The 23782-nt window shown below is 38.6% G+C and overlaps 1 protein-coding gene across 1 annotated transcript in view; it reads right to left on the bottom strand.

Moving 5' to 3' along the window:
* The window catches only part of KNTC1 (kinetochore associated 1), a 75434-nt gene that overhangs the window by 20623 nt on the left and 31029 nt on the right, over nucleotides 1–23782 (bottom strand). Inside the window, exons 24-44 of the mRNA XM_032431306.1 lie at nucleotides 23624–23725; nucleotides 21073–21192; nucleotides 20837–20980; nucleotides 20229–20327; nucleotides 19490–19593; nucleotides 19002–19101; nucleotides 18222–18356; nucleotides 17134–17253; nucleotides 15283–15355; nucleotides 14609–14676; nucleotides 11220–11500; nucleotides 10468–10640; nucleotides 9941–10038; nucleotides 9366–9504; nucleotides 8812–8868; nucleotides 7945–8108; nucleotides 6848–6952; nucleotides 6329–6457; nucleotides 5601–5717; nucleotides 4674–4783; nucleotides 1998–2202 (exon numbers count right to left, since the gene is read on the bottom strand). Of these exons, the coding sequence (XP_032287197.1) occupies nucleotides 1998–2202; nucleotides 4674–4783; nucleotides 5601–5717; nucleotides 6329–6457; nucleotides 6848–6952; nucleotides 7945–8108; nucleotides 8812–8868; nucleotides 9366–9504; nucleotides 9941–10038; nucleotides 10468–10640; nucleotides 11220–11500; nucleotides 14609–14676; nucleotides 15283–15355; nucleotides 17134–17253; nucleotides 18222–18356; nucleotides 19002–19101; nucleotides 19490–19593; nucleotides 20229–20327; nucleotides 20837–20980; nucleotides 21073–21192; nucleotides 23624–23725 (2643 nt within the window). The remainder of the gene's footprint in view (nucleotides 1–1997; nucleotides 2203–4673; nucleotides 4784–5600; nucleotides 5718–6328; nucleotides 6458–6847; nucleotides 6953–7944; nucleotides 8109–8811; nucleotides 8869–9365; nucleotides 9505–9940; nucleotides 10039–10467; nucleotides 10641–11219; nucleotides 11501–14608; nucleotides 14677–15282; nucleotides 15356–17133; nucleotides 17254–18221; nucleotides 18357–19001; nucleotides 19102–19489; nucleotides 19594–20228; nucleotides 20328–20836; nucleotides 20981–21072; nucleotides 21193–23623; nucleotides 23726–23782) is intronic.

Genomic DNA, 23782 nt, shown 5'->3' with positions numbered 1-23782 from the left:
CGATTCCAGGACCCTGGGATCATGACCTGAGTCAAAGGCAGACACTTAGAGGCGCCCGGGTGGCTTAGTCGTTGAGCGCCTGCCTTAGGCTAGGGTCATGATCCCAGGGTCCTGGGATCGAGCCCCGCATCGGGCTCCCCGCTCTGTGGGAAGCCTGCTTCTCCCTCTCCCACTCCCCCTGCTTGTGTTCCCTCTCTCGCTGTGTCTCTATCTGTCAAATAAATAAATAAAAAAAATCTTTTAAAAAAAGGCAGACACTTAACTGACTGAGCCACCGAGGCGTCCTTGTAAGATGTTTTAATTAGAATTCTATGTCTTCTTTTTTTTTAAGATTTTATTTATTTATTTGACAGAGAGAGACACATTGAGAGAGGGAACACAAGCAGGGGCAAAGGGAGAGGGTGAGGGAGAAGCAGGCTTCCCACTGAGCAGGGAGCCTGATGCGGGGCTCGATCCCAGGACCCTGGGATCATGACCTGAGCCGAAGGCAGACACTTAACGACTGAGCCACCCAGGCGCCACTAGAATTCTATGTCTTCCATTTAAGATAGGAAAAGTATAATAGGAGGAAATGGACCTTTTCTTGGAAATGATGTAACTGAAAGTGTGGACCTCCAAGCAAAAGTTTCTCAAAGGATTGCTTTCTTGCTCTAATCATATACTGAAATGCCAAAATTAATTGGGTGGCATCTATATATGTTCATAAAGAGAAAGGAAGTATTCTCTTTGTTCTTTGTTTCTGCCCACACACCATTACTTTTTTTTCCATTTCTTAAATGCCAAATAAAGTCACAAGAATAACAACACTGAACTAAGTGGGAAGATGATTTCTGTAGTACCTAGAACTTTTGAGCAAGTCTATATTATTTCTAGCTGATTTTCAGGCAAAATATAAAACTGAAGTATTTCTTGTAGTCTTAAAATCCTCTTCACCCTTCCATCCACTTCTACTCCCCCAAGAAACTACCCTTCAACCTAAAAGTTTTAATTCTCATAAAGATCTCCTAAGAAAATAATCAGACAAGAAGGCAAATATGTATATATATGAAGATTTTCATTGTAACAACTTACTTTTTAAAAAATATTTTATTTATTTATTTGACAGAGAGAGAGAGAGAGAGCAGGAACACAAGCAGGGGGAGTGGGAGAGGGAGAAGCAGGCTTCCCGCTGAGCAGGGAGCCCGATGTGGGGCTCGATCCCAGGACCCTGGGACCATGACCTGAGCCGAAGGCAGATGCTTAACAACTGAGCCACCCAGATGCCCTCACTGTAACAACTTATAATAGTGAAATGTACAATTTAAATGTCCATCCATAAAGGCCTGGTTAAATACAGTATGTTTCTTCCACACCATGGAATAATACATATTATTAATACATATTAAAAATGAGGAAGATGTGTATTGTCATAAAAAGAGAGTAACAGGATAGGATATTTAGCCTACGATAGTCACCAAACTACTAACATTTTTATCTATGGGAATGGGGTTATAGAGAAATGTCACTTTTTAATTTATACTTCTACTTTGATCTTTCCAAAGAATGTGTACTATTTTCAAAAATCTGAAAAAAAAGGGCTATTTCTGGGGATACCCAGGTGGATCAGGTGGTTAAGTGTCTCCCTTTGACTCAGGTCATGGTCCGAGCCAGGCTCCTGGGATCGGGTCCCGCATCAGGTTCCTTGTTCAGCAGGGAGCCTGCTTCTCCCTCTCCCTCTGCCTGCCGCTCCCCCTGCTTTTGCTCTCTTGCTCTCTGACAAATAAATAAATAAAATCTTAAAAAAAAAAAAAGGTTATTTCTTTTTTCAGAAAAAAAAGAGACCAGAAAATTGTTGTATTAAATTATTAAAAAGATAGAAATCTAAAATTACCAAAATTGAAAGTTTTAAAAAAAATATAGGACTTGCATTTCCAGCTTGTTGCTCAACGTCTCTAAATAGACTAAGGGAAGGAGGGACGGCTGGTGTGGCCCGATACATTCATTTCCCATTCATCTACCTTGTGGAGTATCCCGCTAAGACTGATGACCAAATCTTTTGTGCTCGTCAGTAGAGGAACCATTTCCAGGGCTTTGGCCAGGAGTCTGGGGTGCTGCTGCTTTGCGGACTGCGTGCTCGCGTCTCCCGGGCTCTGGCTGGCACTGGTGTGTAGCAGTGTTTCGATGAATAGCTGGAGAGCTGCATCAGAGTCTAACTGAAATGTGCTAAAAGAAGTATTCCATTACACATTAACTTCCCCGCATGCGTGGGTGTCCATACAATTTCTCCCCTACACGCTTCCGGGACTCCAATAACCCTCTCATTGCTCAGCCTCATTATCAGATCATATACCTGCCATCAGAGTTAATTACTGCCTTTAAAAAATCAGATCTTGTTCTTGGCAGCCATGTTGACATGGCACAATACTGGAGAGAAATTTGTAATAAAATTGAAAATATTTAATTCCTTTAATAGGGCAATTCCACTTTCATACACTTCGCAGAAGTCACCAAGATATACATATATGGATGTCCACTGCAACAACTGTTTGTAATATTTAAAAACTGAGAACCACTCAATCATCCATCAATACGGAGCTAGTTAAATAACTTATTCATACAAAGGAATACCAGAGTTCAAGAGCTATGAGGAAGGGCTATATGTACCAGTCTTATAAGACATCTTGCTAAGTGAATGATACATGCTACAAAATGGTTTGTAAAGTATGATTCTGTTTTTGAGGAATGTAAAGAATGCATGCTAGCATTTGCATAGGGGAAATAAAAGAACAATATAGGCCAAACTCTTTTAACAGTGATTATTCCTGAAGGGTGAGACTATGTGGAACTTTGATTTTAATATGTTCCATCTGAATTAGAAAAATAATAAAGACTTAAAAATTAAGAATGAGATTAATATAGACAGAGACAATTCCAATGTCTTAAGCCCTATCAATAAGATGGTAGTTTAGGGGCGCCTGGGTGGCTCAGTCGGTTAAGCGGCTGCCTTCAGCTCAGGTCATGATCTCAGGGTCCTGGGATCGAGCCCCACGTAAGGCTCCCCGCTCAGTGGAGAGTCTGCTTCTCCCTCTCCCTCTGCCTGCCTCTCTGCCTACTTGTGCTCTCTCTCTATCTCTCTGTCAAAAAAAAAAAAAAAAAAAGATGGTAGTTTAATCTGCTGCACAGAATAACTGAAATATCAAGAAAAGCTTTAAGAAGGACCATTTTAAAGTCATTCCCTGAAATTCTAAAGGCCATCTAAATTTATTCAGCTGGACTCCTTGGGGTAAAAGTGTCACTATCACACAAATACAAATCATCAATGCCACACGAGCAACAAGAATGTGAAATGAACTTGACATTATTCTAGCTATTTACATCTCAGAAAAGGGCCCAGTACAACAAAACCACACGCAAAAATCTACCAGGAGTTCAAATTAATAAACAAGACAGTGTGTGCACCCCATTCTGGATTTGTAGCAGTCCAAACTGAAGAATGGCATGGTTTTGTTATTTCAAAGTACAGTTAGTTGGAGCTACTTAGAGCTAGGAGCAGTCCATAGTTTTTGACTTTCAGGTTCAGGACGGTGGCAGCCAGGGTCCTCACCAACCTCTCCTCTGTCCACAGGAAGACCTGCCTGGTGAGGAAGTGTGCTCTTAACAGTAACTCAGACTTCACTCATCTGTCACCAACTGGATGAGGGTTATAGCACTGTTAGTATTTTAAAAGCAGTCACTTATTATTTGACCTTGAGCGGGTCACCTAATATGGGGTTTGTTTTCTCATACATAGATTGGTGAGAATATGCAATAAAAATTGTAAAAAATTAAATGGTGGTATGTGTGAAAGAACTTTGAAACTGATAATGTGACAGCAAACTGGTCATCCTATTTATTAAATAAATGCCTGAGATTATTTATTCCTACTCATCACACTGAACTGTTTATCTATAAACAAAACATTCAGTCTTAGTTTTCTCTATTCACTTATTATTTTTAAAAATTCTCCCTAAATCATATTTTTCATTATGTCTTAATTTAAGATGACCCTACCTGAGTTAATCTGATTTATAAGTTCAATTGCTCATAACAATATTCTTAAACTTTCCTGAACATGGGGATCTGGAACTCCTTCTTATTAAGGATTAGATTCCTGGGCCTCAGCCCAGATCTACTGAGTCAGAACCACTGGGGAGGGGCCCAGGAATCTGTATTTTAGACCAGATGCCCCATCAGGTACCCCAGGTGATGCTCATCATGAGGCAAGTTGGGGAAACACTTAGCAGTGAACTTAAAGGGTGATAACTTAAAAGAATTTAATCTGGTTCTGGGGTTTACTCAGTTTGGGGATAAACAAAAGTAAACATCAGAGGTCCATGGACCACATGGAATAATCAACTTTAGGGGCGCCCGGGTGGCTCAGTTGTTAAGCGTCTGCCTTCGGCTCAGGTCATGACCCCAGAGTCCTGGGATCAAGCCCCACATAGGGCTCTCTGCTCAGCGGGAAGCCTCCTTCTCCCTCTCCCACTCCCCCTGCTTGTGTTCCCTCTCTCGCTGTGTTTCTCTCTGCCAAATAAATAAATAAAATCTTTAAAAAAAAAAAAGGAATAATCAACTTTATTATTGTGTTCTTGCAGTAAGGACTTCCAGTATGTTAAGCTAACAGCAAAAAATACCACTAAGTTTTAAAGAATTACCAGCAATATTCCAGAATGAGACTTGTGTCCATATCTATATTCTCCACGAGAGCTTTAATGAGGTCCTTCTTGGTGAGAAAATGTTGCCTGAAAACTGGCTGGAAAGAAATCTAGAAATAAAAAGAGCAAAACAAAAATCCCAGTAAAGTAAAATGTACTAGAATAAGGACACCATGGTGATTTGCCTTTTTATAGAGAAATATTTTTCTAGACTTCTCCAACTTTTTGTTTTTTTAATCATCCTACTCAACTTGACCATCATTCTGAGATTTCAGGTATATATTTGGCTATGGGTCCAATATCTCTCTTAGTCACACTAACCTGTGGCTCTTCATCAGTCAAGCTGATGAAGCTTGTTGTTAGCGATAACCAGTCCCATTGCTGCATACGAATTAGGCTTCAAAACACATACCATTTCTGCAGTGATTACATTCCTGATAAGTCTACTATTTGCGAATAAGGTAAAATGGTTTTCATGCATAGTGTAACGAAAATAGGGTTTTGTTTGTTTTTACAAAGTGAAAAATGACTTTTCCCTAGTAGGAGTTCTTAAACCTTGGTATATATATCTGTATATACATTGATGTTGTCTTTAACCAAACAGCAGCACAAAAGTAGAGGCTAAAGGCTAGGTCTGAAACACCTTAGATGTTAATGCTAGATATATTTCTATAAATGAGAAAGCTAAGCACATAAAAATGTCAAGCCCCTTCGAATTTCCTTGAAAATATAGAAAAAAGGAAATGAAGCAAACGGTCCTTATTTGTTTGAAAACACCAATGTGTATACTTAATGTAACTAAAATCTATGAGTCCACAATATACATCCTTTCTCTGAAGAAAAGGACAATGAGATCTTTGTTTTAACTTTTCCTGAGGAAAATCATCAGAATGGATGAAACTTCATGGCACTCCAAAGAATACTCACACCAAGTTTGCCAAGACGAATACCCCACCGGGCATCAGTACTGAGCTCACGGAACTTAAGCTCCGTTTCTGTTTCCTGATAGAGCCTGGCCAGCTGAGAGCCCACCAGAGATATTGCCTAAAAAATTAAAATATAAAATTCAGTTGCAAATAGAATACATTCTAATACCTTTTAGATGAAACCCAATAATAAAAATCATAACCTCTCTTTGTGATAACAGGGTGGAATGTTACATATTGCTTGATACACAGTCATTATTCAAACAATAGTTAGGTCACTCAACTTTTAGTATGATGTCATAAATTTAGTCTGGCTTTCCTTCAAAGAAAAGGCCAAATTTTGGTTATCCTGCAAACAAAACCCCCACAAAAAGCAAATTTTAAAACAAACAGTATCAAAGAGAAGTTTTGCATCTGTCAAACTTGTCCTACAAAAAGAACAGGCTCATGGGTCTAAGATTTTAAAATAAGTATAAGAAATCAAGTTCTATGGCTGCATACATATTTAAGAAATTAAAAATATAATTCTTTGGGTTGAGCAATGCTTATAACCTGCATACACATTCACCCAGTGAGCCACTAGTCAAGGAAAAGCTGGTAGAAAGTAAGCGAGTAAGCTCAACATTTCTTTTGCTTAAGTCTTTAAGATCTGAGGGCAAAACCATTTCATTTCTTCCCCTAAATGTTTTAATACTTAAAGAACTGAGGCTGTTCTTCCTTCGGTCATACCAAAATTTTGTCGTAATTATGCCATGCTTTATCTATGAGCTTCCAGAGATTTTCAAACACTTCTTTTTGGGGTAAGAGAGTGCAGTAACCCAAGGCCAAGTCAAGATCCACCAGGCGACAATTAAACACCTATCAGAAGAAAGCATCAAGAGAAGAACATTCTTTACAATCAAAACAAAATTTGGTCTCTGAAGGCTGGTTACTAAATTTAATTATAGACCCTAGGAAAGAATAACTGTTTCATGAAAAGTTATTTAGAGTAACTCAGTTCCAACTTGTTTGCTTCATTTTAACATCCTTTATCATTATCATAAATTTAAGGAAACAACTCTAACAAGTTCTATATAGCATGGAACTTCTACTTTCTTCTCCCCTGTGTGAAAATTCCATCACTTCTCTTCAAACCCCCAACACCGCCTCCCCCTCCCTCACTCTTATCCTCATTGAGAAATCAGAAGCAACCAGAAGAAAGGAGAAAAAAAAAGAGAGAGAGAGAGCTTACCAAGAACAGATACTCACTTTGTGCAATAATGTTGTAGCATTTCCCCTGATAAATATAACGGCTTTCTCTTTCAATTCCATAACAACATGCTTTGATTTAACTAATGTAGCCTCTCCAAACAACTTTTAGAAAAGAACAAAAGAATCTTTAGGTCCATTTCTGTCTATGCATCATTCTGAAAACTCTCCTCAAATATTAAGGAACTTTGAAAATTCATCATTATATGCAAAATGTGTTGGCATTTAATTTACGATGACAGACCGTTATGGCTGGAGGCGGGGGGTGGAACTGACTGGGAAGGGGCAAAAGGAACCATTTAAAATATTCTCTATCTTGATTGTGGTGTTGGTGACATGGTGACTACATTGGTTGATACACTTAAAAACGTGCAATTTTGAAAGTTACACTTAAATTCTTTTTTTTAAAGAATTTGTTTATTTATTTGACAGAGATACACAGTGAGAGAGGGAACACAAGCAGGCTTCCCGCTGAGCAGGAAGCCCAATGCAGGGCTCGATCCCAGGACCCTGGGATCTTGACCTGAGCTGAAGGCAGACGTTTAATGACTGAGCCACCCAGGCGCCCCAAAGTTAATTTTTTTTAATTGGCATTTAATAAATATCAATAGAACAGTAGAAGTGAATACAATTCTTCCTGAGACTAGTCTCATAAGCATGTTATCAACAGGTACTTTGTCTTCTAGACTCTTTTCAATGATGCTGTCAGGTAATAATTATAATAATTTGGGTCACAGTAAAACAAACAGCAGATAGAGTTTTGACCTAATGGGGTCACTGGGTTTGGAATAAGACAACACACTACTGCAACCTAAAACCTCAGATGACTGATTTCACCTCCCTCAGTCTGCTTCCTTATTTGCAAAATGGAGACTCTCTGGGTTGTTGTCAAGATTGAGTATGAAAAGAGCACAAGAACCCTGAACTATACCCAAATCTCAGTAGCTGCTCAACAAATGTTTCTTAAATCTGACAAATTATCATTGTCCTTGCTCCAGAGCCAAACGAGAAAATGCGGACTCCAAATTCCTTTGTTTGGCAGTGCTTTTGTATCTATATTCATTCAAAGTGAAAGCATTTTGTTCTCAGAACTGTACCTTTCCACTCAGACTGGCATTCATGAAGCTTGACGCAGAGTGCTGAAGACAGGTACCAAATGAACCAATGACAAATCTTAGGGCCAGCTCCCACTGGCTAGATTCCTGAAGGTTCTGGAGCAGGGCAGAGATGGAGTTTATAATAGGTAAAATAAGATTGTCTCCTGTGAAATGATAAAAGTATTTTATTTCAGTAAAAGTACTTTAATCCATTTAGATTTTTTCAAAGAAAGAAAGATCCTATTACTGAAAATTGTTTCTAGGGACAGCCTATGTCTTCAATGGAGTTGATGGTCATAGAATTGGTTCTCAAAGTGAGTAAATGAGAGAATTAACATGGGCTTGTTTTAAGCCAGAAAATAACTAAGTTTGATTGTAACTTGTCTATTTTGAGATGCTTAAGTCATTAGCTGAAAAAAACCCACTTCTCCATTGGGAAGACCAAATTTATGAACAGATACATAAAAGTTAACTGTTATAAGCCAAATGAACTTTCCTGACCCTCTGGACGAACAATATTGTAACAGTAATAACTAAGTAACCACATCAAGAACATTAAGACAGACTTGTATCCAAGATTTCAAGGAATTTCTATATCGGTGTATTTATAAAATCGTAACACAACAGTGTACATTTCTTTCTTTTTTTTTTAAGATTTTATTTATTTATTTGACAGAGAGAGACACAGTGAGAGAGAGAACACAAGCAGGGGGAGTGGGAGAGGGAGAAGCAGGCTTCCCGCCGAGCAGGGAGCCCGATGTGGGGCTCGATCCCAGGACCCTGGGATCATGACCTGAGCCGAAGGCAGACGCTTAACGACTGAGCCACCCAGGTGCCCCAACAGTGTACATTTCTGATGTCAAATACCTTCATTAATAGAGCGGTATGGTAAACTTGTAGAATCCAAGGAATGTCTCTTGCTTTCTACAAAAGAGAGTAAAGTACATAAACTAAATAAAACAACTCGCTCATATTCCAAGAGATATTTAAATATTGTGCTATTATCAAATAATGTCCTAAAGTAAACTGCCAAAAATTTAAGTATATATAGAAAAATACACAGATGAGTGTACAACCTGATAAAGTGAATACATCCATATAACAGCACCTAAAGCAAGAAACAGAACCTTACTAGCACCTGAAGCCCTGTCTTGCCCCCCTTCCAGTCATTACCCACCCCTAAGGTAACCTAACCAGCCACTCCCCTGATGTCCAACAGCACGGCTTCCTTGTAGCCTGTCCTTGAACTTTATGCAAATGAAATCAGACAGTATGTCTTCTTTTGTGTCTGGCTTCTTTTGCTCAGCATTATGCCTGCGGACTCATCATATTACCATGTGGGGTTCTAGTTCCAAACCTCCGCAGTTTAAACTTGCATAAGGCAGAAATACATGGAAAATAACAACACAAGTGACATTTACCAGTGAGAGGCACGAGTGATGCAATCAATTCATAAATCACCGGGAGCACCATCTGTGACTCAAGTACTATCCCATCTTCACTGAAGAAGTCACTGTAAGACCACTCTTCATATGGATCTTTGTGAGTTCCGAAGGAGGTCTGAATACCAAATCACACGGAGGTGACACAGTAAATACACTCCAAAACACAACTACCACCTTCACCAGGCAGAACCCGAGAGCAGATGTACTAGAGCCAAACGCAGTTTTGAGGGTCAAAACCAACCGTGGAGTCTGTTTCTTCAGGTCTGTGGCTCATAATAACGCCATCTTAAATTAAACTGTTACTCTTAAAAGGAGGACAATGTCCAGAGATGCCTGGCTTGAGGCCCAACATTTCAAAGGATAGTGCAACTTAAATTGGCCCATAAATGTGACTGGAAAATAGGTCTCATGCCCTTGAGATTTCCGGCCTCGAATAAGAAAACACAAGAGGTGGATTCGGTATTTTTGTAAGCTATGCAAGTGATTTAAAAGTGGTACATAAAGGATGGGTAGGGGTTTTGTTTAAGGAAAAGAAATTCAAAAGCAATTACTTTCATTAGAATTCCACAGTCATCCATTTGGCACTGTCTGGAAAGCTCTACTGCTGTTAAGGTATATTTACATAGTTCTAAAGCATCTAGTAAAAAATCTGAAAGAAAATGGAGAAAAAATCATTACACTAATATTTCATGTGTTTAGAATAATGAAAACAGTCTTCAAGTAATCACCATTCAAAATTTTAAACGCAGCCACATGGTAGACAGAAAAGTTTCCACAAAGCTCTGACTACCCTAAATAATGCAGTTCAACTTTTTTCTTCAGCTTGGCTGAGAAGATCGTAGATGGAGAGGCAAGGAATTTCACAATCCCATCAAAGTGAGTATCAATAGTTGGAAATGACATTGTTAACACCTGTAAATATTTGCAGACAGTAATCCCCATAGAGGATCGATTATAACTGGCTCTTTATAAAATGGAGACAATGATCTTTTGTCCTTACAGCAACGTCCAATTGTACAAAGACAGCATGTGGAAGACCAGGATGAAACAAAACTATATGTATCATAAATCTTGTCACCTGGGCTGCAGATGGTAGCAGCTTGGCAGGCTAGAGCATGTATTTCCGAAGGAAGATTGAGGCCGACAGGTGTTGCCATCGGAACGTCGTTAGCCACCATGTGACAAAGCTTCTGACACGTCAGAAACAGCAATTTTCCGGTGTCTGCGTTGCAGTGATACTTAAATAAGTCTCTGGAAGAAAGGATGTGTCAGAAGTTAGAGCACGCAGAGCAATTCTTGGATTAATATATGACCACCACCATCACTTAAAATGTCTTTAAGATGTATTCATGGTATCTAATGTGCTTCATTTTCAAACTTATTTGGGACACCATCAACTGCCAGAGTGCAAAACAGTTAGGTTACCCAACAACTCCATGTTAGTTACTTGCCTTCCAGGCTACCACTTTTTTTTTTTTAAGAGAAGAAGAGAGAGAAAGAGAGAATGAGGGGGGATGGAGGGGCAGAGAGAGAATCTCAAGCAGACTCCACACCCAGAGTGGAGCCCAACACAGGGCTCGATCTCACAACCCTGAGATCACAGCCTGAGCCAAAATCAAGAGTCAGACGCTTAACTGCCTGAGCCACCCAGGCGCCCCTATGTTACTACTTTCTGACCCTGAAGCCCGGACTAGGCTCTGAGAGTGAGAAACCAAGAATGACTTCTGTGAAAATGGAAATGTCACTGGCCTGACCCTACCACCACAGAAGTCAAGGAAGCAAGTGTTCCTTGCTCCAGACAAGCCGTGCCCGCACAGGGCTGGGACTCACCTGCACCTTCTCAGTGCTGTGTCCAGATTCCCGCGGTTTAAGGCTCTCAAGGTCAGCTCAGCCTCCCGCTCTTGCACGGAAACCGGCAGCACCAGCGCCCGTCTGTGCAGCTTGGACGCAGCGCTGAGGCTCTTGTCCTCCGTAGCTGCAGGCTCTGCAGTGCCCCGGGATTTGTGTTTGGTCTGTGTGACTTCGTGAGCTTTGATGTACTGCTCCCGGAGCTCTGCGACCAGGGCACTGTTGCTGTAATCTCCAAAGGACAGGAAGACCTCGAAGTTCACCTAGCAAGGCAAGCAGGACAGCGTGTCCCATCTGTTCACTTCATCTATTGTTGGAAACCATTGGCAAGGCTCAAACCTCTCCTTATTTCTCCCTCAAAGACCACTCCCTTGTAAATTAAGAATTTAAGATTTTATATTTCAAGTTATGAAAGTAACGATATTATAAACAGTTTGGAAAATAGGAAAAGCCATTTTAACCCAGGATTTTCTGTGTCAGCACTACTGACACCATTTCTCAGTGTCAGATCATTCTCTGTTGTGGGGGAGCCCTGAAGAGCAGGAGAGACAGATTAAGTATTAGATTTGGGTGATTCCACCCTGGTGGCTCTAAGAACCCAGCTTTGCTCTTTTCTGTAATAACTCCTGGTTGGCTGCTAATTCCAAACCTAGAATTTATTTTTCTGACCCAATAAAAAAAATCCCACTGAGGCCCATGGAAGGATACCAAGAAGTAGCAAGTGAGTCAGCCCTTCTTCTTCTTCTTCTTTTTTTAAGTAATCTCTACGCCCCATGTGGGGCTCAAACTCACCACCCTGGAATCAAGAGTCACATGCTCTTCCAAATGAACCACCCAGGCACCCCTAGACCTTCTGTTTTGATGCCACACTTTAGAGCAAGGTTTCGCGATCTTGCCGGATCATTCTTTGTTGTGGGGGCTGCCTGTGCATTGCAGGGTCCCTGGCCACTAGCTACTGGAGACCACCAGCACCCTCCTGGCACTACTTGTGACAATCAAAAATATCTTCAGACAGTGTCCCCTGGGCACAAACACACACCTGAGTTGAGAATTGGTTAACCTAATAAGCAGTGACCACTTGCTTGGTATTTCTTCTGAGTGTCTTTTACCAGCGTTTTGTGGCTACATGGATAATTTCATATATTACTTTCTCCAGTTAACACTATGGCTTTTCCACTTCATCACTACATAGATTCCACAAATATTACTATTATTTTTTAATGATTTATTTGAGAGAGAGAGAGAGAGCATGTGTGAGCTGGGGTAGTGGGGGCAGAGGGAGAGAAGCAGACTTGGCTGAGCACGGAGCCTGACGTGGGGCTCAATCCCATGACCCTGAGATTATGACCTGAGCCGAAATCAAGAGTCGGTCGCTTAACCAACTGAGCCACCCAGGCACCTCACCACAAATATTATTTTTGACTGTTGCATAACTTAATTTATGGTGCAGTCAATATTTATAAAATGTAATTTTGAAACTGATGTTTTCCCCAAAATATCAGTGATCTTTCCCAAAGGGGATGCATCATGTAGAAATACTTATTTATAGAAACACATTCAGTATTTCCTATATTTACTACAGATAAGATTCCTTACATGTTGCAGTTCCTGCCTTACTAGGAACCACAGAAATGTTTATGCTTATATAACCATAAACTATCTCTGGAAAAATACACAAGAAACTGGTGACGGTGGTGGCACCTAATGTGGGAACCTGGATAGGTGGGAGTGTCAGGATAGAAGGAAGACCTGTTTTGCACTATATACTCTTTTAAAACTTTTTTTGATCGAAGAATTAATTCCTTATTGTTTACAACATGCAGTACAGAATTTTAGTAAGTTTATTTTTTATTGTGGTAAAATATACATAACATAAAACTTACCATTTTAACCATTTTTTAAAACCTTTTGAATTATGTATCATCCATGTATAATCTAGTCAAAGATAAACATAGAAGTGATTAAACCAAGAGGTTTCTCCTTTTTCTTTTTTAAGATTTTGTTTATTTATTTGACAAAGAAAGAGAGAGAGCACAAGCAGGGGGAGTAGCAGGCAGAGGGAGAAGCAGGCTCCCCACAGAGCAGGGGGAGCCTGATGTGGGACTAGATCCCAGGACCCCGGAATCATGACCTGAGCCAAACACAGTGGCCCAACCAATTGAGCCACCCAGGTACCCAGTTTCTCTTTTTTCAATGTGCATCTTTTCCCAAAGGAATGCAGCTTCTGTGTAGAGTCAATATATTTCATGATTTTTAAAGGATACATATATGTGTATATATATATATTTTTAGTGATCTTATTTTAACTGTTTACTGCTGCTCAGATAGTGCCAAATAGAATAAGCAAGGGTACTGGGGTAAAACAGGTGGGGTATGAGTAGCGGTTCAGGTGACTAGCTCACCATGCTCACTGCAGCACTACTCACAGAAGCCAAAAAGTAGAAACAACCCAAGAGTCCATCAACAGAAGAATAAATAAAATGTGGTCCATCCATACAGTGGAACATGATTCAGCCATAAAAAGGAACAAAGCACTGAAACCTACTACACTGTGGATGAACCTTGAAAACATCATGCTGCCTGAGAGAGGCCAGACACAAAAGGATAAATATTGTATGCTTCCACTTGTATAGGAAATATACAGAATAGGCAAATTCAGAGACAGAAAGTAGATCAGAGGTTACCAGAGGCTGGAGGGAAAGGGAAGTGGGGAGTTACTGCTTAATGGATAAAAATGGATAAAATGCATAAAAAGCAGAGTTTCTGCTGGAGGTGATGAAAAGCAGATAGTGTTGAAGGTCATATAACATTGTAATTAATGCCATTGAACTATATATTGAAAAATGGTAAAAATGGCAAATTTTACATTGTTACCACAATTATGAAAACTTAATAATATAATATACCCAAACCAATGAATTATACACTTTATTTTTTTCATGGAAGTTTGTTTTTTTTTAAATTTTATTTATTTATTTGAGAGAGAGAGAGTGACAACATGAGCTGGGGGAGGGACAGAGGGAGAGGGAGAAGCAGGCTCCCCGCTGAGCAGGGAGCCCAATGCAGGATTTGATCCCAGGGTCCTGGGATCACAACCTGAGCCGAAGGCAGACACTTAACCGAATGAGCCACCCAGGTGCCCCGAATTATACACTTTAAATCGATGAACAGTATGGTATATGAATTATATTTCCATAAGGTTGCTTTTTAAATGACCGAGACAGAGAGAAGGAAAACCATTATGCTGTATTTAAAATTCCCAAAGGCTAGTACAGAAAATTTTAAGGACAGACTAATCATTTATGTCAAATTCATGATTAGTAATGTAATTAGTAAAGTAATAATGTTCAATATACCAACAACATCTTTACCTGTAAGCTAGCAACAACTTTAAATAGTTTCAGGATTTCTTCACATTCATCCTTCTTCTGTAGATTGTCTGTAATTAAATTTTTTAAAGTTATAGCAGACATCCAAATTCCCATATTATCAGAATTTTTGAAAGCTAAAATTTTAATTGGCTATGGTTTTCTTATCTCAAGTCTTTTCAGAAGCTTGAGGTAAGAGAATTTAAGTACAAAAAGAAATCTAATTATTCTTTCTGAAGGTAGAAAAGAGAAATTTATGGGTAACAAGAGAAATGACAATTTTTCTGAAATAAATTGTAGTTTTTTTCTCCAAGAGCCTTTCTTTGTTAATGTTTTACTTAAGTTCAAGTTTAAATAGGTTTTCGCCTGATCGTGGCCAAATAATAACTGAGAAATATGAGCAATAAGTGCAAGGCACCGAAGAATCTAGTCTAGCCTTAAATAGCTTACTGAAGCATATAAGTCAATAAGATGATTTTAGATGCTTCTGTTTTTACACTAGTAATCAAAAGAATAAAGCAAGGAAGACTTTTCATGAGGAAAAATGAGTGGGATCAACGAAGACACTGAAAGCCACAAAAACCAGGGGTAAGAACAAGGCCTGTCACTGATGCTCCTTCCTGAAAAAAGCAAGCTTCAGAATAAAACCAAGATGAGGGCAGAGAGGTACAATCTACCTTTCCAGATGTCACATAGTATTTTAAGAATGTCTACAGATGTCTTCGCTACGGACATTCTCCAGGCCTTGTCCTAAAAAGAAAAGTAGAAAATGAAATCTACTTCCTTTATTCGCCACTTCACTAGTACACATACAGACAAATACATAAAAGCCACAAAATCAGAAAAAAAAGTAAAAATGGCTGAAGAAATGGGAGGTCCATGTTAGAGGGAGTCAGGCAGCTGAGAAATGGATCATAACTGAATCACACAGAATGTAAACATGAAAAACACCAGTATGAACGCTTGGGTATATGATTTAGAAATACCAAGAATATGCAAATCTCCCAAATCACCTTTTGGTTACACTATAATTAACAGTCACTTGGGTTTCACTTTTTTTTAAAATAGTTTTTATTTATGGGCGCCTGGGTGGCTCAGTCGGTTAAGCGACTGCCTTCGGCTCAGGTCATGATCCTGGAGTCCCTGGATCGAGTCCCACATCGGGCTCCCTGCTCGGCAGGGAGTCTGCTTCTCCCTCTGACCCTCCCCCCTCTCATGTGCTCTCTCTCATTCTCTCTCTCTCAAATAAATAAATAAAATCTTTAAAAAAAAAAAAAAAAAAATAGTTTTTATTTATTATTTGACAAAACATTTGGCAAAGTTCTCTGAAAAAGTTAAAAAGAACTGAAGTTGTTTAAGCTTAGAGAAGGAAAGTCTAAGAAATAATCATTATCTTCAAGACCGACAAGATTAAAATAAACAAAAAGACAAGAAAAATCAAAGAAGGAAAAGCTTTAATTAAAGACATGGTGTACATGAAACGCTTCGGAAGTGCCAGGTCCACACAAAGTACTCAAACATTTCCCTTACGGGGTACAGCTGGTAGTTAAGAATACGGACTCTGGCATCAGAGTTTGAGTTGAGGTTCTGCCACTATGTAATAACCTTGTGAAAGTCACTTAACTCAAAATGTTAGTTTCTGAACTTAATCTATAAGGAGCTGACAATATGAACTATCTCACAACTTTGTTGCGAAGAGGAAGTGGACAATTCATTCAAAGTATTCAACCTAAGGCCTCCAGCATAATAAGAGCATAATAAGTATTAGATGCCAAAATAGCCAAACTCATTTCCCTAAAGGCAAAAAATTACTGAGATGGACTGCTGAGACAGGTTGGGGATCTCTATCTCTAAAGGATAAAAAAAACCCTCAACTATCCTGGATAAATTAGGTATTTGGTTCCTCACCTCTCTAAAGAAGAGAACTGATGCTCTTGAAACTGTTTCAAGTTTCAATGTTCTAAGATTACTTAGATATCCATGCGTTCTGTGGCTGACATATTTCTTTTTAAGATTGATTTACTTATTTTAGAGCGAGACCATGAGCAAGTGGGGGGGGCGGGGCAGAGGGAGAGAATCTTCAAGCAGACTCCCTGCTGAGCTTGAAGCCTGATGTGGGGCTCAATCTCATGACCCATGAGATCATGACCTGAGCCAAAACTAAGAGTTGGATGCTTAATCGACTGAGTGTGGCTGACGTTATTATTTGACAGTAATGACTATGTCTTATACAACACAAAACATGTTTATATTGCAAAGCTTTATGGAAAACCCTTTGTGTACAACAACTACTTCAATTAATCCTTCTGGTTTGTAGATCCTAGATTATTCAGGGGGGACTCAAGCCATTGCTCCAAAGTAGCCATATGTGGTTCTTTTCTATGTAGTAAATTTACACAGGGATTTTTACATTAGGACATTCTAGCAGTGAGAAGAGAAGATATTCCTATCTGCTTATCTATCTTTTCTATCCTGTTGATTACTATCCATAAATATTGGATTTATCTATATTTTAATGAAAATCTCACCTCTTTAGAATTATCTGGTTCTTCTTGTAATGCCAACCGTGCCCATATGATTACCCGTTCTGCAGTTTTCTCAGCTTCAGCAGGAGGCAAAGACCTCAACAGAAGGACACAGTCTTCACCCTATAAACAGTGTTTGAAAGGAAGAAAAAACAGCTGGTACTTGTAAAGGACAGTTTAGACTTAACTCTTGCTTTTTTCTATTTAAAGGTGAAAAGACAGCATTTAAAAAAATAGAATATGGTCTGATGTTTTAAAAAAGCTGATAACTGGTTTTGATGACAGCAAACAAAATTAAATTCAAATACAACCCTTTGTATTTTGTAATTCTTAAATATGCTCATGGTTATAGAATTATATTAAAATAAAGACATTTAAAATACAAAAAGAAAATGCACATCCTATTCTGGAATCAAAGGGTACTACAGTGTATATAAAACATGAGTCTATGTTTCATAAACACCAAAGAGTATGAAAGCACAACAGCTAGTCACAAAATATTTTTTTTTTTTAAAGATTTTATTTATTTATTTGAGAGAGAGAGAATGAGAGAGAGCACATGAGAGGGGGGAGGGTCAGAGGGAGAAGCAGACTCCCCGCCGAGCAGGGAGCCCGATGTGGGACTCGATCCAGGGACTCCAGGATCATGACCTGAGCCGAAGGCAGTCGCTTAATCAACTGAGCCACCCAGGCGCCCTAGTCACAAAATATTTTTGAAGAACCTACAGATATGAAGAATGTGGTCAATCTAACATCCAGTATTTTCATCTTGGTATAACTTTCTTTCCTTTTTTTTTTTAGAAGATTTTATTTATTTATTTGAGAGAGAGTGAGTGAGAGAGAGAGAGAGAGAGCATAAACAGTGGGAGAGGGAGAGGGAGAAGCAGACTCCTCACTGAGCAGGGAGCTCGATCCCAGGACCCTGGGGTCATGACCTGAGCCGAAGGTGACGCTTAACTGACTGAGCCACCCAGGTGCCCCTTGGTATAACTTTCTTTTGTGCTAATCTATTCGGATAATTTGATTGATTCGAGCTTTTACAGATTTACTTAATAAAGAACCTAAGAAAGGATAATACAGAACTTTCATACCTGATCTCTATCAATCAGGTCAATAATCCTTAGACTGTAAATTTCATCATCAGGCAACATATATGCTTGAGCCACCTTCAAAGCATCTTCTAAAGAAGATGGGACATCTTGCTTGAGAATGTATCTGACCACCCTCTGAAGCAGAGACAATATATACATTTCTTCGTTATGAAATCTCAGAGAACCCAGAAATCCTTTGTTCATAAAGGCAAAGTACTCATCAAATTATAATCAAGCTGCAAAAAAACTAAGCTGTATGAAAAATTAACGACTGAGCCACCCAGGCGCCCCAGCTGTATGAAAAATTAAAACATGATTTATATTCTGAATTTTATGGAAGTCCTGTCTACCTTCTCCCCCCCCCAGGTTTATGGGGTATATAAATGACAAACACTGCATATATTTAAGGTGTACAATGGAATGATTTGATATACTCCTTTAGCTTCTTAATGTATTTATTTGTTATCTTTACTATCCTAATAAACAAGTGAATACCTAATTTTTAAAAAATATTTTATTATTTTTTTAAGTTTTATTTAAGTAATCTCTGCACCCAGTGTAGGGCTTGAACTCATGATCCTGAGATCAAGAGTTGTACGCTCCACCTACTGAGCCAGCCAGGCGCCCCTGAACACCCTATTCACACTCTATCTAACAAAAGGATAGTAGTGGAAAACCTAGCTCTGTTAGCCTTTAAGAAAATAAAGTGCTCATTACATTTCCCAAGCTGCCCTCAGAATCGAACAGCAGGGTTCAAGACGCTTCAACTACTGTACTTACCATGATTTCCTTGTTTAGGAGGTTCACCTCCCTTACTCCATAGCCTCGTAAAAGTTTTTTCATCTCCATGAGTTTGTAACTTTCCTGCAATAACTTGACTCTAAAAGGAAATTTGTTGATATTTTTTAAGTGATTTTTAAAAAGATTTTATTTATTCATTTCTTTGAGAGAGTAAGAGAGCGAGTAAGCTAGCACAAGGAAGGGCAGAGGGAGAGGGACAAGCAGACTGCGCTGAGCTCAGAGCCCGACATGGGGCTTGATCCCAGGACCCTAAGATCATGACCTGAGCCGAAATCAATAGACAGATGCTCAACTGACTGAGCCACCGGGCACCCGAAAGATTTGTTGATATTAACATGGATGGTCTAATTTTTTTTTTAAATGAATACTAAGGGACACAGTAAAGGGCATAAAGCGTAAATGAATGTCAGATGAAAACAGGAGGCTCATCCAACACCAACACACTATGTGGGAGAACGTGCTCTTACTTGGGATGGTCCATTTCTAAGTGCTGTCTGACTAGCTGCTCCACAGCTACACTCCAGGGAACCACCGCCGCATACATGATCTTCAGCACAGCATCGAAGATGAGCTGTGAAGATACACACACAGACCGTGAGGAGCCGGGATTCATGTTTCTTGCAAAGCAATGACACCGCCTCATCTACAACAGAGGACTTACATCTACTCGGTGGTACTCTGAGAGTATCTCCTCTGACTGCAAAAGTGTATGTTTCTTCTGATTCTCACACATCAAGAGCAATTTCATTATTTAGAGAAACTCAGAAAAGTATTTTCTCTGCTGAAAGTGAAGTCATATAGCTCTATTCTTTTCTACAGTCTCTAGTCTCTGTGTTTAAAACTATTTTTCATGATTTTATTTACGCTTTATAATGGTGACCAGTAACAGTGGGAAGTCACTACAAAAGCATGTCATAACAGATTAAAAAAATGTGTCCATGTTTGTATAATCATAGAAAAACCTAGAAATATAGGCATCCAAACATCCATGGCAGTTTTTCTAGGGATGGGAATGAGAAAATGTTTACTTCTTACTTTCTATAATTAAAGAAAACGGAATTATGGGTGGTTTTTTTTTTCTTATTCTTTTTCCAAACTTCACAAATTCTCCTTAACAAATGTGCATTGCCTTTGTGATCAGAGAACAAGTTTTAAGAAAAGATGTGATGCTCAAAAGGAAAATCGACATGGTCACTATTTACTTACATCTGTGTCCGACAAACATCCTATTACTGCCATGGCTTTCGCTTCCCATGCAGTTTCAAAGAGTGATGTGGACTTTGAGCTACATCTCTTCAATAAATCCTAAAAGGGGATAAACATATATATTTTTTAAATTAAAACTCTCACTAAAAAAAAAAGTAAAAACACATATAAATATAGATAAAGAGCTTTTATGGATGTGGAAAAAAAAAAACCAACTACTTAGCCAAGAATGTTAAACAATGCTCAAAAAAACACAAAATTGCCAAAGCCTGGGCTTTTAGTTTTGTATGGTACAGAAAACTTAAGAATGAAATATTCTTGAAGAATCTACAAATGAGATGATTGCAGCTTATTAATGTGTACCAAAAATTGCTCACATCTATTGAGCTCATGCTCCTATTATTTCACAATAAGCATTTGGAGAAAGTCCTAATATTATCCCATTCTGCCCAAGGTTACCAGTCAATCAGTAACAGTTATGCCACATTAACAAACACAATATGCTGCATAAATATCCCAATGGTAAAGCATGACATTCCTTATAGGGTTAAATGTTTAACCAATGACACACAGATGCAAGGGGAAAAGACCAGATGTAAAGAAGTTACCTCTATGTAGAGCAGGAGAAGTTCCTCCTCTTGTAAGCCATGTTCCCGCATGTAAACTCGTATAAACTTCTCTAAGACGGAAGGAATCAGCTCTGGGGCTAACACTTTATCAAACATGCGGAACACAATGGTGGTTGTATTCTCCTGGATGCCAAGAGAAAGGTGGCTTAGATGCAAGTTCTAGTCATAGTGGCTGTGATTAAAAAATAACACTTCTGATAAATCTAGACTTTTACCTTCTCGAAATCAGAGAGGGCCAATTTGCAGTTGTACTTCCTATGCAATGTGATCAACTCCTGCAAGTTATTTACCAAAGTCCTTAGCTGACATACTTCCTCTGTGTTTTGATAATCCTTCTAAAACAAAAGTGTGAGAGGGGAAATAGACAAAAAATCAGGATTATTTCAGATAAAATAAAAAATGACCATGATTATGTACATAAGAGGAAATCTGCACCTAATGCCTTTAAATTTTGTAGAATTTTAATTCATTAACTAGTACAAATTAACAGATCAGAATTCAACAGAAATCTAAAACAATTTTCTTTCTAACAAAATATATATATATATATATATATATATTTATTTATTTATTTATTTATATAAACTTTGATGTTAGGGACACCTGATTGGCTTAGTCAGTTAAGCGTCTGACTCTTGATTTTGGCTCAGGTCATGATCTCAGGGTCCTGGGATCGAGCCCCAAGTCGGGCTCTGCATTCAGCAGGGAGTCTGATTGAGGATTCTCTCCCTCTCCCTCTGCCTCTCCTCTGCTTGCGCTCTCTCTCTAAAATAAATAAGTCTTTAAAGAAGAAAAAAAAAAATAACTTCAATGTTAGTGTAATTTTTTCTTTTAAGATTCTTTTTAGAGGGGAGGGGCAGAGGGAGAAAAAGAATCTTAGGTAGGTTCCATGCTCGGTGTGGAACCTGATGCAGGGCTCAATCTCACAACGCTGAGATCACAACCTGAACTTAAATCAAGAGTTGGACACTCAACTGACTAAGCCACCCAGGCTCCCCAAGATTTCATTTTTTAAGTAATCTCTACTAACGTAGGGCTTGAACCTAAACCCTCTCACACTCCACCAACTGAGTTAGCCAGGTGCCCCTGAATGTTAGTGTGATATTTTATACTTAGGTACAAAAACATCATTTAGATGGCCCTCAACGTCCCATCTATATAGATCAAGACCAGATACAAAGCTGTAACATTTCCTAAACTGATATATAAGGAACAGAATTTTCAATATTGATAAAGACAATTTTTTTTTTAAAGATTTTATTTATTTATTTGACAGAGAGAGACAGAGAGAGAGGGAACACAAGCAGGGGGAGCTGGAGAGGGAGAAGCAGGCTTCCCGCCGAGCAGGGAACCCAATGTGGGGCTCGATCCCAGGATGTTGGGATCATGACCTGAGCTGAAGGCAGGCACTTAAGGACTAAGCCACCCAGGCGCCCCTTGATAAAGACAATTAACAGGGAAAAGATAGAATAGTGTTTTATAGCAAGAGGAAAAAGCTCTTCTATGGAAAAATGTATTATAATGATCAATATACATTATATATCATAATATATATTGATTATATACATTAATATGCTGCTTGAAATGTATAGAAAAAATTCCTGTTTAATTTTTAACAGTGCATAACCAGTAAGTACAATTATTGGCAGGAATCTGCTGTATCAGAAAGCAGGAGGAAATTTATTATTTATTTTTAGGCTCTAGAAATTTAAGGAATAGGTGCAATTTCATAATGTATATTATTATATAAATTCTACCCTCTGGTACTTAAGTTCTTAATACTTCCCAGTTGAGATCATATTGGGATGTCTCACATATTAGTTTATAAACTAATTTATGGCACCCCAACAAACTTTTTTAAAATATAAGAATGGGGGCGCCTGGGTGGCTCAAATGGTTAACCCTCTGCCTTCGGCTCAGGTCATGATCCCAGGGTCCTGGGATCGAGTCCCACATCCGGCTCCCTGCTCAGCAGAGAGCCTGCTTCTCCCTCTCCCTCTGTACTTCCCCCTGCTCATGCTCTCTCTCTCTCTCTCTCTCTCTGTATCTCTCTGTCTCAAATGAATAAATTAAAAAAAAAATCTTTAAAATACAAGAATGTACTTTTCTTTTTTTTCAATATAATGAATGCTTTCTAGTTTTTAGAAACCTAAAGGGAAAAAGAAATTAACTTAAGAAATTTAGAAGCCAAATAATAAATCCAGTTCATGAACCTCAAATTAACATCAAATATAACATCAGTATTCCTGAGCTTAGTAACCTTTCTAGCACTGCTATTTTTTTCAGTCAAAAAAGTCCCAGCAATTTTTTTTAATTTGATCTTTTTAAAAAATTCACTAGTTCTTAAGCCATAATGGCTATTGGAACACCTAAGAAATGCAATCAGAACTGGGAGTAATTTGCTGGTTTAAATAAGTCCTTGAAAACTAATCCTAAAGCATTATTAAATTTCATTCCTTTAAAGGACTGTGAACTTCGGCCAATGCAGAAAATCTCAATTATACTATTGAGGAGTATGTTTACATATCGTTTCCCATTTGGTTGGTTCAATAGAGAAAAACAAAGCATTAAAATAGGCTGAAGTTGTGATAGGAATATCAGGAAGAAAAAAAGCACATTTTTCTTTTTGTGAATTTTAAAAGTACACAATAAAAGAACACACAAACAGAAAATTTAAGAAGTGGATGTATTTCTAAGTACATGTACACAAATCCTTTAAAATAAATTGAACGCTTTATTATTGAAAATTCATTTTCTATACCATACCAAGGAAATCCAATGCCAACAGGACATCAACATCAACTCATCTGGTTTTTCTGCTGTAAAAAATACCTCCGCCAGTTGAAGTCCATTTTCGGGCCAATTTGCCTTTAAAGAGTAACACAGACCATTATAAGTAATGTTATATGCCACTGGGAGTATGTG

The sequence above is a fragment of the Phoca vitulina genome, unplaced genomic scaffold (genome assembly GCF_004348235.1).
Source record: "Phoca vitulina isolate PV1807 unplaced genomic scaffold, GSC_HSeal_1.0 scaffold46, whole genome shotgun sequence".
In the NCBI taxonomy this organism is placed as follows: domain Eukaryota; kingdom Metazoa; phylum Chordata; class Mammalia; order Carnivora; family Phocidae; genus Phoca; species Phoca vitulina.
This window is presented reverse-complemented; position numbering and strand designations above follow the sequence as displayed.